At 35.7% G+C, this 15260-nt stretch overlaps 1 protein-coding gene across 1 annotated transcript in view; it reads left to right on the forward strand.

Annotated features, from left to right (window-relative positions):
- STPG2 (sperm tail PG-rich repeat containing 2) overlaps positions 1–15260 on the forward strand; it is a 280714-nt gene that overhangs the window by 30425 nt on the left and 235029 nt on the right. Inside the window, exons 4-5 of the mRNA XM_025384813.1 lie at positions 3587–3699; positions 6838–6949. Coding sequence (XP_025240598.1) covers positions 3587–3699; positions 6838–6949 — 225 coding nt within the window. The remainder of the gene's footprint in view (positions 1–3586; positions 3700–6837; positions 6950–15260) is intronic.

Raw genomic sequence — 15260 nt, forward strand, 5'->3', positions numbered from 1 at the left:
TCTTCATGTTATACTCTATTAGAAGAGTTCAAAAGTAGTGCAGGTTTTTTTTTTTTAAGCCAATATTTTAATGAAACAGTTGTTTTAGTTATTTTTTTTCATAGTTTCTTCACACTCAAAAGGATATGAGGCCTAAAGTCATTGAAGATTGTCTGTGTTAAAAGGCAAACCCAGTCGACAGAAAATCCCCAGTATTTAGCACTGCCACTCTTTTGACACTAAGATTTTCTTACTAGGTGTGGGCCATCATGATTAGCTGCTTCTTCTCATAGGCTTAATTTTTACATTTGCCTTTTGGTTGTTTTGCTCTGTTCACTAGGTATTCCAAACATGTCTGAATTCTCTCTTGTCAGCTCCAATATTCTCTACCACCAAAGAAAGGAACAATCTTGTTTCTCTCTTGTCAGCTCCAATATTCTCTACCACCAAAGAAAGGAACAATCAAGGTGATTTACTAAAATCAAAGCAGGGTAACTCTTTAGGAAAACTATAATTTTCTCTACAAGTTTGCATCTAGGAAAAAAGAATCAACAAAAGTCTCATTTTACTTCATGCAAACATTAAAGGTCTGTCAGAGGTTGGGTTAGTCTTTGTATTAGGATTCTGCAGAGGAACAGAACCACTGCTTACACAGTCATGTGTCAATTAATGATGAGGATATGTCCTGAGAAATGCATTGTTAGGTGATTTTGTCATTATGTGAACATCATAGAGTATATTTATACAAACCTAGATGGTATAGTCTATGACACACCTAAGCTATATGGTATAGCCTATTGTTTCTGTGATTCAAGCCTGTATGACGTGTTGTTATACTGTCTGGTATAGATTACAAAGATACAGATACACAATGGTATTTGTGTATCTAAATACATCTAAACATTGAAAAAGAACAGTAGATACATGGTGTTATAATCTTATGGGCTCACCATTGTATATGCGGTCCATTGTCATATATGCAGTCCATCCTTGAAACATCATTATGTGATGCATAACTATATATGCGAGATGGGGTTTATTCTGGGAATTGGCTCATGTGATTATGGAGGCTGAGAAGTCCCATGATATGTTGTCTGCAAGCTGGAGAAGTAAGGGAGCTGGTGGAGTAGCTGATTTCAAATCTGAAGGCCTGAGAACCACGGGAGCTGATGGTATAACTCTCAGTCCAAGGATAAAAACCTGAGAACCTGAGTGGCTGCTGGAGCAAGTCCAAGAATCCGAAGGTTAGAAAACCTGAAGTTCTGATGTCCGAGGGTAGGAGAAGATGGGCGTCTCAGATCCAGAAAAGAGAACAAATTTACCTTTCTTCTGCCTTTTTGTTGTATCCGGGCCCTCAACTGATTGAATGGTGCCCACTACATTGGGTTAGGATGGTTCACTGATTCAAATGCCTATCTATTCTGGAAACAGCCTCACATACATACCCAGAAATAACACTTTATCAGCTATGTGAGTATTCCTTAACTCAGTCAAATTGACATCTAAAATTGACCATCGCAGTCTGCGTTTAATTTTTTCAGACTAGGCAGATGTAGAAGGGCAAGTTAATTCTATTGTGCTTATATTTTATAATGTCTGAGAGCTAGGTGTTAGTGGTAAGTTCAAGGAATTTTAGTGTGTGCCAGCTTCTTTTTGAATTTTGTTGTGGCACCTCAAAGCTTTTTGGAGTGGTGCCTCTCTAGCTAGAAAGTCACTAGGGACAGGGGAAAGTGCTTTCAATTTAGTTTCAACTGCATCTGTCAAGAATAAAGTGGAGGTTAGCATTCGCCTCATCACTTAATGTAATGGCACTGGCGCACATCTCCACAGGTGCTAGTAGTTTTGACAATTGCCCCCTACTCACTACCCAAGAGTTTATCTGCAGTTTCTGTCTTTTTGGGGATGTTAAGAGGGTTCAGCTGAGACTCTTTTCATATGTAATGAGGTCCTTTTCCGGTTCTAGTCTTTGCTGTGCTATATCTTCCAGAAAGTCCTTAAAGTTTCTGGCATGTGAATCATACTGTTTCTAGCACTTACTCGTGTCTACTTGATATACTTCTTTTGAAATTTTGGAGTCGAGTGGGACAGGTATGGATTTGATTCACCATTTTGAACTGAAATTATGCTTTTTATCACTAATGTTGCTACTTACTGCATTATTCTTGCTTATAATGGTAACTGAGAGAGGTTGATTCCATTGCTGTAGAATGGTAATAGCCATCTAGAACAACTTAGCGGTGATGAATCCGTATGGGTCTGCAGCCACCTCAATTCTTGCCTCCTCATAAGAAAGAATTCGATCGAGGGGCATAAGGCAGAGTGAGAGACCAAGGCAAGTTTTAGAGTGGGAGTAAAAGTTTTTTAAAAAGCTTTAGTCCAGGAATGAGAGGAAGTAAAGAACACTTGGAAGAGGGCCAAGCAGGTGATTTGAGAGATCAAGTGCGTGGATTGACCTTTTAACTTGGGGTTTTGTATGTTGGCATGCTTCCAGGGTCTTGCATTACTTGCCCCCTGATTCTTTCCTTGGGGTGGGCTGTTCACATGCTCAGTGGCCTGCTAGCACTTGACAGGGGCCACGTGTGCAGTGTGTTTACTGGAGTTGAGTTGTACACATGCTCACTTGAGGCATTCTTACCTTTCCAGTTGAATGCCCCTAAGGGTCATATACCAGTTAAACACAGCCGTTTTGCCTTTTAGTGCGCATACGTGAGCCCATTCTCCCAACTCCTGAGATGTTATCTGGAAGCTACTGATCACCAGCTTCAAGATTTTTCTGTCGGGAGACTGCCTTTCCCTGGTGCAAGCTGCAATCATTTATTATTTTAGAGAGACTGTTAACAACTGCCTGACCATCACATGATGGTCGTCTGACGTTCTTGGTTGGGGGGACCCTCTGACCTACCCTGCTCATGTCAGACTGTCTGCCTGCTGTAACAACCTGACACATTGTTAAACTATATGTTATGAGAATTGTAGTAAATACCATTAGTTTAAAAATATGTTTTAAAATATTCTTAAATGATTTCTCAACTTAGAATGTTTTAGGTCAAGAGAAGAGGATTCCTGCAAAAAAAAAAAAAGCTACTGTTGTGTTATGCTTTGTTGTTTTAGTTTCTGGTGAAACAGTGTGCTTAAACTTTTTGTGGTTCATGCTTAATTTTGACATTTATTGTAGTGGGTATAAAGAAAAGATGATTATTTCTCATTTCACAAATAATTTCTCTGTCATAATAGGTATCATTTTAATAGGTATTTCTATTTCCCAAATAATGTTATCCCCTCTGTCTTTTATAAATGATGAGGAGCTAATTTTCATTTTTCTTAAGGTTTTAGATTACTGGGTATACTGCCAAGAGCAAAACTGTTCTTATTGGTTGAGAATATGCTAATGTTAGAGGTACTTCTCTGGGAACCCTAGCTGACTCAGGAGTGGGATGGGAACCAACAGTGACAACTTAGCCTGGGATCTATCCAAGAGCCCTTTAGCATTTACCAGTGGAACCCCCTTACTGAGGCTATCCTTGCTTTAGATTTAGACTTAGGTAAAGCCAAGCATTGTTTCATGACTTACTTAAACTATGTTTCATCCTCACTTTTTATTTTTTAGAATGTTTCCAATGCAACTTTGAAATACAAAGGTATTCATTTTGGCAACTCTTCAGGAAGACAAGAGTTACCTAAAAAGTCAGGTCCTGGTCCAGGAGAGTATGATATAGTCCAGTAAGTAAAAAAGTATAGTATACTTTTAATGTAGCTCTTGACTAGAAAAGTATTCTAATAATTCAGACTAGGCTATGCTGTAAAGGAAGGAAAATTAGTATGAAAAACTCCAAGAAGTATTATATTTTGGCATAACATATATGAAAGTTATTATTTTTTTAAATTATACTTTAAGTTCTGGGATACATGTGCAGAACATGCAGGTTTGTTACATAGGTATACATGTGCCATAGTGTTTTGCTGCACCCATCAACCCATCATCTACATTAGGTATTTCTCCTAATGCTATCCCTCCCCTAGTTCCCCATCCCCCCAAGTTATTGTTTTTTTATAAGCCAAATCTTGTGCTATCTACATATATGTATTAACTCATTTAATCTTCACAGCAAGCTTTGCATAGTTAATATTGTTATATCTATTTTATCAGTAAACAATCCAAGGGTTAGAGGGGATAAATAACATATTCAAGATCATGCAACTATTAAATGGCAGAGCTAAAGTTAAATTGAAGCCTGTTTGATTACACAGTCCATGTATCCATGTACTAAAATATACTGTCCTTAATTATAAAGTAGATAAAAGATGAGAGAAAATGTAAAAGAAGGTGACCCAGAATTCTCCATTTTATCCCTGGCTCTCATCTTCATTCCTCTGAGTACATGATGGATTTAGACGGCATTCTCAGTCAGTGTAGGTCAGAGAATGTTTATGAAGAGATACTTTTTTGGCAAAATAACTCTATTTTCTCCTACTCCTACAGTGAGGTTTTAGACATGAGTTTATGGAAGGCAAAATTTAGTATCAAATACCATGTTGTCCTCAGAATCTACTACCCTTTCTTATAATTAATTTTTTAAGAGTCCAGCTTATCTGCCTGAGTCTATCTCTTTCATAGCTTTTTTTTTTCTCTCCCTAAAAGCCCCGGAGTGATTACATACTCAATTAATTTGCTAGACAGATCAGACATATCTGTATACTAGCAGTGGATATATTTTAGGATCTTGCTTGGACTCCCCTGCTACTGTTCATTCACTGAGTAAACGTTGTTTGAATTATTGCTATGTACCAGTTCTGAACTTAATAACTGAGAATAACAAGAATGAAACATGACCCTTGTTTTTGGGAATTTATACTCTAATCCATTATCCTGTTCACTTTTCACTCCCTTAATATGGAATATACCTTTGTATTTTTATTCTTTCAGTAGTTATGCTAGAACCTTAACGTGCATATTTAGCTTAATTAAGTCTTTACTTATTATTATTATTTTTCCAAACAAGACAAAGTCTTTAGAATACTCTAACACATATCATGGTCTTCTTGACATATGCTTTTGCTCTTCAGTATTTTAATCCTAATCTTTTCTTCTGCCAGATTGGCTGGTTTGTGCTCATGCTCTCTCTCTCACCCTCTCTCTTTCCCCTCTTCTCAGTTTTATTGAGGTTTAAATAACATAAGTCAAAATTCATCTTTTAAAATGTGTATCATTCTGTGATGATTGTTTTCCATCCATTTCACTATACTTCTGACTGAGTACCCCAGGCATAACTGGGACTCTAAGTAGTGTTAACTGATTCTGCTTGGTGGTTTTTCCTACCAGTCTGTTTTCTTCCCTAACCCTGTCTCATTCTCATTCTACCCCCATTTGTTGTGCTGTTGCTTTATTTGATCTTTGTTATTTCTCCTGTTATTCCTCTTCTTTCATTTGTGTTTTAACTTTTACCTGAAGATATGTGTTAATATAGATTGCATTCCTGACTGCTTCAGTTATTTCACCATTTTTGTAATTTGTTTGCTCTTTGAGTTAGCTGCTTTCACTGTATCTTTTACTTGTAGTTGTCTTAGTTCTTTCTGGCAGTTGACATTTTCTATTTGTTTTTTTCTTTCTTGCACTTTTTGTTTTATTTAGTGAGTCAGAATTATTCTGGGAGGCTTGATTCAGTATAAAAGTGGAGATATTTGGTTGCTCTAAATGAAAGATAAGTGTATAGGTCTCTTTTTGGTAAAGATACAGACCTAAATGATATGTGATATTTCTGCTATTCCATATATAAATTTCTTATCCATAAACCTTTTTGAGGTTTGAAAGCAAGTTTATTTGTTGAGATTTTAGCAAATAACAATCAGTGAGGAAGTGAGCCTTTAGCAGTGAGCAAGGATGGTAAATGCATATTAAATCATAGCACTGCTGAACGAAGAAAGTAATAGCAATTTACATAACTTTGTATTATATATATTTTAATCCGCATATGTTTAGTATAGTTTGTTGGAAATATTGGGTATCAGATTTTTTTTTGAAATTCTCTTTAAGAAATAGAAAAAATAGTAGTGTGGTCTGTATAGCCTGTTTAAATGTGATTCTTGTAATAATAATAGCTAATAGTTCTTGTGTGCTTATTATGAGCCATGTATGGCATTAACCACCTTATGTATATTATCTACTTTAATCAATGCAACCTTGAGAATTGGTTATTACTATTTCCAATTACCAGATTCCAGTCACTAGATTCATTAAGTCATGAATCTGAAGCTTAGATAAGTTAGTTTGCATAAGGTTATATAACCAGTAGGTAGCAGTAGGTAGCAATGCTGGAATCTTATCAGGCTGTCTAACTTCAAAGCTGGGGCTCTTACTTACTGCTTATTTAGTTTGTGATTCTTTCTTGAGGTTGTCTGAATTTCAATGAAAAGAAACTTCCTTTTTGTTTACAGTGATCTTTTCTGATTATTGTATGATATTAATAGCATAGGGCTATTTTCCTCTTATTTTGGTAATATTGAAATACCAAGGGATTTTGAATTTTAGACTTTTAATGGTACACAAAATACACAGGAAACTTTTTTTAGTGTTAGTTCTTTTTTCAATTCACGATGTAAATACCAGATCTTATTTTCTTTTTGTGATAATTATTCAGATAGGTTTATAATAATGTTCTGAATTGGAAAAAATCATAACTAACCAACAAAACAAATACATTTTACAAAATTTTGAATATATTGATCTAATACACCTAGATAATCTTATTATTCCATACTTTAATTCCAGCACATGTTGCTGTAGAAAGAACTTCTTTGCTTACATAAATATTTATAGGTTTAAAATTGAGAACTCTTAATTTCTATTTGAATTTTCTAAAGGAAAAAGACATCATATTATGAAAATGTTAACATCCAGAGAGATCAACAACAAAATTATTGCTCATTTGTCCCACGACTATATGAAATAATAGTATTACAGGAGGAAAAAAAGGTAAGTTGAAAAGTGGCTATTGCATATGTTTTCCCAATTTTAAGATCATTGAATCCTATTATCACAAGGTTACTGTGCTCTTTGATCTAATGTGCCTGATAGCTAATTGTCATTCAATGAATATTGTAGAAGGAACTACTTATTATCTCTGTCAAGTGGTTGCTGTCTCCACTTGAAACCCTTCTTGCAAAAACTCATGACTCCTAAGTTGATTTTTAAAATTATTTAAATGCAAGAAAAATGAAACAAAGGGTAGAACACAAAAATCCCTGTGAATTTTCAAAAGCCAAATTTTACAATCCCTACAATATTAACATTTACTACCAGTGTTTTTTTTTTTCTGACCCAGTCAGATGTAAGAGGCCTCTAACTGGATCCAAACCTGTTAATTATAGGATCAAATCCCATCCTGGACCCAGTTCCATTTCTGTTACAACTTCCAAACTCAATTTGGAAGATAAACTTGCTCAAAGAAACTCGGAGAGCTCAAAACACAAATCCTTGGAGCGCTGAACTTGAGAGAGAACTTACCACAATCCTCAGCCGCTCTGAGGAATCAAGGGCACAAGTGAGTCCTTGCAGGGTCCTTGCAGCTACCTTGCTTGTTCACTCAGTGCTCCTAGGGGTCGTTAGAAGCTCTACTTTGGACCCCGCTTCTGACACCATCTGTTAAAAGAAACACTTTAGCCTAATTTAAAGGAGTGTGATTGAGCAATGAATGATTTGTGAATTGGGCAGTCCCCAGAATCACAGTAAATTCAGAGAGACTCCAGGGATGCCTTTTGGTCAGAATAAATTCATAGACAAAAAAAGGGAAATGACATACAGAAATTGAAAGTGAGATACAGAAACAACTGGATTGGTTATAGCTTGACATTTGCGTTACTTGAACACAATTTGAACACTCAACAGTGTATGAGTGGTTGAAGTAAGGCTGCTGGGATTGACCAAGACTCAGCCATTGTTACAGGTGCAAACTACTAAGTTAGATTTTCAGTCTTGTCTACCTATTAAGTTAGGTTGCAGTTTGTGCACAAGGACTCAAGTACAGAAGTACAGAGTCCTTCTTGGGCCACATTTAATTTGCCTTAACAGTGGTAATACTAGATATCTTGGGGTGTTAGGGGAATAGGTGGGGAAAGATGTGAATGTTCTAAAGAGCTGAAGATTTGATTGCTTCTTACTGTGTTCCTTTCTAGTGAGATCTCATATACAGTTTAAATTTGACCTTACATAAGGGTAATTTATCTCTAATTACATATATGCTTTGAATTACACAATTAAAAAAATGTGAGCCTACCCAGAGGCTTATTTATCTATTATTAAATGTAATGTGACTCTTTCTTTTGAAAATCAACTCTGTGAAAACAAGTCTGATAAAATAAGAATTTTGAAGTATCAAAGAGAATTTATAATTAAAGCAGAAATGTGAAAGTATTGTTATTTTTGCATATTTAGTATAATATCAAATAAATGCTTTGCTTAAAATTGAAGATTTGTTCAATGACTTTTTCTATCACAGTATCTTAAAACTAGAGAAAATTAGAAGAATCACTTTTTATTTCTTTACCTTATACATAGTATAAAGAATAAGGAATTAAATTGAGTGAACTGGTTGAAATATAGGGGCTTTATTGTATGTAGCATTTTCTCAGTGCTTTATTGTCATAGCAAATATTTGTTCCTAAGGTGTAAAAAATTTTAATTTAAATTTTCAGGCAATGAGGGAAGATGGACCCTTATTCGTTCCCTAAATTCCAAGGTTTTGGCTTATATAATGCTAAATGGTAGTTTCCCATGATTATTTTGACATGGAACCATTAAATTTTCATTGTTTTGTTATATATACAACTAAATGCTGACACTGATTGTGCATGTGTGTGTGTGTGTATAGGCAAGCAAGTAGGAAAAGGCAGGGACGACTTAAAAGTGGATGAATTGGATGACTGTGTCACTAGCAGAGGTGGTCATCACAGAAGCTACTCATTATGATGAGCAGATATGAGTTCAGCTTTAGACAATTGAATTTGGAGAAAAATTACCAACACACAATAGAAATTTGAAAATATAATTTGTAATACAAATTATGGGTAGAGATACTGATTTAGCAGTTATACTCATGAAGGTGATAATTGAAGTGATGAAGTTGCTACAGAAGAGAATACAGAGATGAGAAGAAAATTAAGAACAGATCCTGGAGGAACACAGATTTTTGGGAGTGAGGCATGATAGAAGAGCTAGAGGAGAGATAATTAGTGAAGTAGGAAGTGAGTTAGGGAATGTAGATACCAATGATAGAGATTTTATTTTTATTTATTTTATTTTTTTGAGATGGTGTTTTGCTTTTGTTGCCCAGGCTGGAGTGTAATGGTACGATCTCGGGTCACTGCAACCTCTGCCTCCCGGGTTCAAGTGATTCTGCTGCCTCAGCCTCCTGAGTAGCTGGGATTACATGCGTGTACCACGATGCCTGGCTAATTTTGTATTTTAAGTAGAGTCAGGGTTTCTCCATGTTGGTCAGGCTGGTCTCAAACTCCAGACCTCAGATGATCCACCCGCCTCAGCCTCCCAAAGTGCTAGGATTATAAGTGTGAGTCACCACTCCTGGCCCTGAAATACTTTAATAGACAGATGGTCATGATAAATTAGTAAATAAAAAGCAAATGCATAATATGATTTTGATTACTATTAATAGATATATATACATTTAGTCATAGTAAAATATTTATATTGTTTAATTCAAACTGGTGAAGTTATGGGTGACTTTTATTTATCTTTTCTGCTTAGTTGAATTTTCTATTGTTTTATAATGAACATGTTATTTAAAAAGATAATGAAGTTGAAATAACTGTTTAAAAGAAGAAATAATGGAGAGGAATGCAGGACAAGAACAAGGCTTTGTATTTAGTTAATAAAAGGTATTTAGAGAGTAAGTATTTTAATTATTGTGAGTATTGAGAGAACAGTTTTGGTAGCAGATAAGTTAGGTTCCATGGAATGAGGGAAATGGGGCCAGACAATAGAAACATTGAATATATAATATATATAATTATTATATATTATATTACATGTTAATATATTACATGATATATTCCATATTAATATACATTGTTATATTGTTATATGTCATATTAATATTTATATATGTTATATATTATATTACAATATTATATATAATATTCAATGCCTCTACCACCTTCTACCACCAGAACTTTGATGGTAAAGGGAAGAAGAAAAATCAGATGGTCGATTTAAAAGATAACAGAATGAGAGACATTTTAATTTTGCAGGGAGCATATTGTTAGAATAGTTGAAGGATCCAGTGGGAATAGAGGAGCTACAGAAATGCATAAATGAGATAATTAATAGAGTAAGGTTCAGGAGTAGATGATCAAAGGGACGCAAGGTATAAACAGCTAGTTTATATTAAAGACGAACAGAAATACCTCTTTTTTACGAAAAGGAAGAAAGAATGGATGATGAAATAGATCAGGGATTAGAAAGCTTTTTCTATAAAGGGGCAGGTATTAAATATTTAGAATTCATGGGCCATATAATCTCTTTCACAACTACTCAACTGCTGTTGTAGCACAAAAGGAGCCATGGACAATATATGGATAAATAGTAATCCAGTAAAACTTTCATTTACAAAAGCAGACTAGCTGGATGTGGGTTACAGGCCATAGTTTGCAGATCCCTGAAAGACAAATATAGAGGCGTATAGGAGATCAAGTAATTTTATTTCAATGAACTATGTTGTTTTGGTGATGTATTCAATGAAGTCCTCTTCAGAGGTGAGGGAGGTAGGTATTCAGTAATTGAGAAGAATGGAATGTATATCATAATGAATCATAAAGAATGTGACAAATAGTTAAGATAAATAAAATAGTTGCAGGTGGAAGAAAAAGGTCCCATTTTATAGTGGTTAGCACAAGCTCATTATTGACAATAAGAGTGCAAGTGTAGAAACCTGTATTGTATGGCTAAGCATCGCCAGAGGTTGGAGCTATAAGTATGGTTAAGTGGCAAGGGTTTGAGAGAATCAGGGTTTCCAAGGCCAGTATGGCTAATCTTGGAATCCAGGCTAAGTGGGGGGATAAAGAAATCATAAGGGGATTCATGGCTTGTAAGAACAGGGAAGAACTGAGAATTGAGAGATAAAAATGAGAGTCAACAGAAGGTAGGTAGGAGAGAAGGGAGCACAAGAGGTGAAAGGATAGGAGATTATCGTCACTAAGGGTAAATGTTAGAGTTCAATGTCATAGAGAAGAGATTGTTCATAGTGGCCACAAAATCTTGAGTGTTTTCTGTCTATAGGTAGCTGAATTGGAGATTAAATTTGTAATCAGGTGATAAGGGAACTGTAAAACATTTTTTTTAGTTCTGTTTAGAAAGCTCTTGCAGGAATTCCTACTCTGCTGCTCTTGCATTGTACTGGGCTGTGTTTAAGGTGGGGTGATTCTCATGACTTGCCACTTTTCTGGCTGCTACCTAGAAAATGAGGCTCAAGCTCTTTTGTTTTTTTCTCGGAATCACAAGCCTATTTTGGATAGATCACTCCTTCACACCTCTCAACTTAGCACTTAGCCTTGAGATGGGCAAGTATAAAACTTAGGGCCCATTCTCAAATTACTATGTTTGAATCTTTTGCTTTTCTTCCAACTCCCTTACTCATGGAATCTTTCTCTAGGCAAGGAGAGAAAATGCATGGGAAAAATATCTCTCTCATGGTGCTTTCTTCTTTTGCTTTGATGCTTGATCCCTAACTTTTTATGATTTCTGGAAGTTGTCTATTATTCTGTATCTTTTTCATAGTCTTAGCTGCCAAATGCAGCTGAATAGAAATGAGGATATGGGAAGGGATTTCAGTGGTAAAGTGCTGCAGAATTTTCAATAGCTGCTATGAACAAAGAAAAAATCTGGTAGGCTAACTGGATAAATGTCTTAATGTGGGGTCTCAGGGGTGGGAAAAGGGGCAAGAAGAAAGAACCAGGTTTAAAGGTCCAAGGGAAACAACACTTTGGAGTACCTCTGCTGCACATTAAGAGCAGCTGAAGGAGGCGGGGTGCAGTGGCTCACGACTGTAATCCCAGCACTTTGGGAGGCAAAGGTGGGCAGATTGCTTGAGGTCACGAGTTCGAGACCAGCCTGGCCAATATGGTGAAACCTCATCGCTACTAAAAATACAAAAATTAGCTCAGCATGGCGGCATGTGCCTGTAATCCCAGATACTCAGGATGCTGAGGTACGAGAATCACTTGAACCTGGGAGGTGGAGGTTGCAGTGAGCCATGATTTTCTCCATTGCACTCCAGCCTGGGCAACAGAGCGAGGCTCTGTCTCAGGAAAAAAAAAAAAAAAAAGGAAAAAAAGATATAACTTGGGAAGGCTGGTAAATTTGGTGTGTGATAGGCTTAATAGCTTCACTCCATTTCTTGGCTCTTTAAGTTCAGCAGATGCACCCTTACAATAGATGGTACATAAAAATGAGTTATAGGTAGTAAGTCCTTGAAATTGTCTTGGAATGCTCTTTGCTTATATTGAACCCATTCCTCTTTCTCTTGTTTATCAAGATTTCAGATTTCCAGGTTGTATTGACCCTTATAATGCTTAATGGTGTTTTTGTCTGAACTTATGATTAATTTGAATAATAATATTTCTTGTATATGGGATTTTTTTGATATATTTATCTTATATCCTCAATTAAACCATAGTTCTTAGAGGACAAGTATCTCACATTCTCTTTTTAAAACATATAGTGAAGTGAGGTACTTATGTTTAGTAATGCTTTCTGAATGAATTAATTACAGATCTGAGAAATAGGCAGTTTTGTATAAAATTTGGAATGTAGAGAAATAATTCTTGTTTTTTCCTTTCTTTATACTTATCCCATTGCCTAAGCAGTATAAATTTTAAAGTAGTAAAATAATTTAAAAAGTGCTATGGTATCTTCATTTTTTGTATATGTTTTTAATTTGAAATTTTTGTGGGTACATTGGTAGATATATTTATAGGTACATGAGCTATTTTGGTATAGGCATGCAGTGTGTAGTAATCACATCATGGAAAATTGGGTATCCATCTCCTTAAGTGTTTATTCTTTGTGTTATAGACAATTCAATTATGCTCTTTGTAATTTTAAAATGTACAGGCCAGTTGTTATTGACTATAGTCCCCTTATTGTGCTATTACGTACTAGGTATGTAAAAATATTTAAAAATTTTTTTAGAATTTATTTTTATTTAAAAATTTTGCAGGTACATAGTAGGTATATATATATTTTTATGGGGTACCTGAGATGTTTTGATACAGGCATGCAATGTGAAATAAGCACATCTCAGAGAATGGGTTATCCATCCCTTAAGCACTTATCCTTTGAGTTACACAATCAAATTATATTCTTTTTATTTTTATTTTTTTTGAGATGGAGTCTCGCTCCGTCATCTAGGCTTGATGGAGTGCAGTGGTGCAATCTTGGTTCACTGCAAGTTCTGCCTGCCGGTTCACGCCATTCTCCTGCCTCAGCCTCCCGAGTAGCTGGGACTACAGGCACCTGCCACCACGCCTGTCTAATTTTTTTGTATTTTTAGTAGAGACGGGGTTTCACCGTGTTAACCAGGATAGTCTCAATCTCCTGACCTCGTGATCCGCCTGTCTCGGCCTCCCAAAGTGCTGGGATTACAGTCATGAGCCACCGCACCTGGCCCTCAAATTATATTCTTTATTTTGAAATGTACAATTAAGCTATTATTGACTCTAATCACCCTATTGTGCTATCAAATAGTGGGTCTTATTCATTCTTTTGGTTTATTTTTTGTACCCAGTAACCATCCCCACCTCCCCATGAGCCTCATCCCCTGGCCATCCCAGCATCTGGTATTCATCCTTCTATGATCTATCTATAAGAGGTCAGTTGCTTTGATTTTTAGATCTTACAAATAAGTGAGAACATGTGATGTTTGTCTTTCTGTGCCTGGCTTATTTCAGTTAACATAATGACCTCCACTTCCATCCGTGTTGTTGTATGTGACAGAATCTCATTCTTTTGCATGGCTAGATAGTTCTCTATTGTGAATATTTTCTTTATCCATTCATCTATTGATGAATATTTAAACTGCTCCCAAATCTTGGCTACTGTCAAGAGTGCTGCCATAAACATGGGAGTGCGTGTATTTCTTTGGTATATTGATTTCATTTATTTTGGCTATATATGTAGCAGTGGGATTGCTGGTTTATATGGTAGCTCTATTTTCAGTTTTTTTTTTTTTTTTTTTTTTTTTTTGAGGAACCTCTAAACTCTTCTTCATAGTGGTTACACTAATTTACATTCCCACCATACGTGTACAAGGGTTTCCTTTTCTCTACATTGCCACCAGCATTTGTTATTGCCTGACTTTTAGATAAAAGGCATTTTGACTAGGATGAGATCATATCTCACTGTAGTTTTGATTTGGATTTCTCTGATGATCAATGATGTTGATTACCTTTTCATATGTTGCTGCCATTTGTATTTCTTCTTTTGGGAACTATCTATTGAAATCTTTCGCCCATTTTTGAATTGGATTATTAGATTTTTTCCCTGCAGGGTTGTTTGAGCTCCTTATATGTTCTCATTATGGATCCCTTGTCAGATGGGTAGTTTGCAAGCATTTTCTCCCATTCTGTGGGCTGTCTCTTCACTTTGATAATTGTTTCCTTTGCTGTGCAGAAATCTTTTTAACTTGATGTGATACCATTTGTACATTTTTGCTTTGGTTACCTGTGCTTGTGGGGTATTATTCAGGAAATGTTTGCCCAGTCCAATGTCCTGGAGAGTTTCTCCAGTGTTTTCTTTTAGTAATTTCATACTTTGGAGTCATAGATTTAAGTCTTAATCCGTTTTGATTTGATTTTTGTGTAAGGCAAGACAGAGAGGTCTAGTTTCATCCTCCTGGATGTGCATATCCAGTTTTCCCAGCACTACTTGTTGAAGAGACTGCTTTTTCCCCAATGTATGTTCTTAGCACCTTAGTCAAAAATGAGTTCACTGTAGGTGTGTGGGTTTTTTTCTGGGTTCTCTATTCTGTTTCCTTAGTCTATATGTCTGTTTTTATGCCAGCACCGTGGTGTTTTGGTTACTGTAACTCTGTAATATTGAAGTTAGGTAATGTGATTCTTCCAGTTTTGTTTTTTTTGCTTAGGATAACTTTAGTTATTAGGGTCTTTTGTGATTCCATATACATTTCAGTTTTTTGTTTGTTTGTTTGTTTGTTTTTTCTGTGAAGAATGTTATTGGTATCTTGATAGGGATTGCATTGGATCTGTAGATTGCT

The sequence above is a fragment of the Theropithecus gelada genome, chromosome 5 (genome assembly GCF_003255815.1).
Source record: "Theropithecus gelada isolate Dixy chromosome 5, Tgel_1.0, whole genome shotgun sequence".
In the NCBI taxonomy this organism is placed as follows: domain Eukaryota; kingdom Metazoa; phylum Chordata; class Mammalia; order Primates; family Cercopithecidae; genus Theropithecus; species Theropithecus gelada.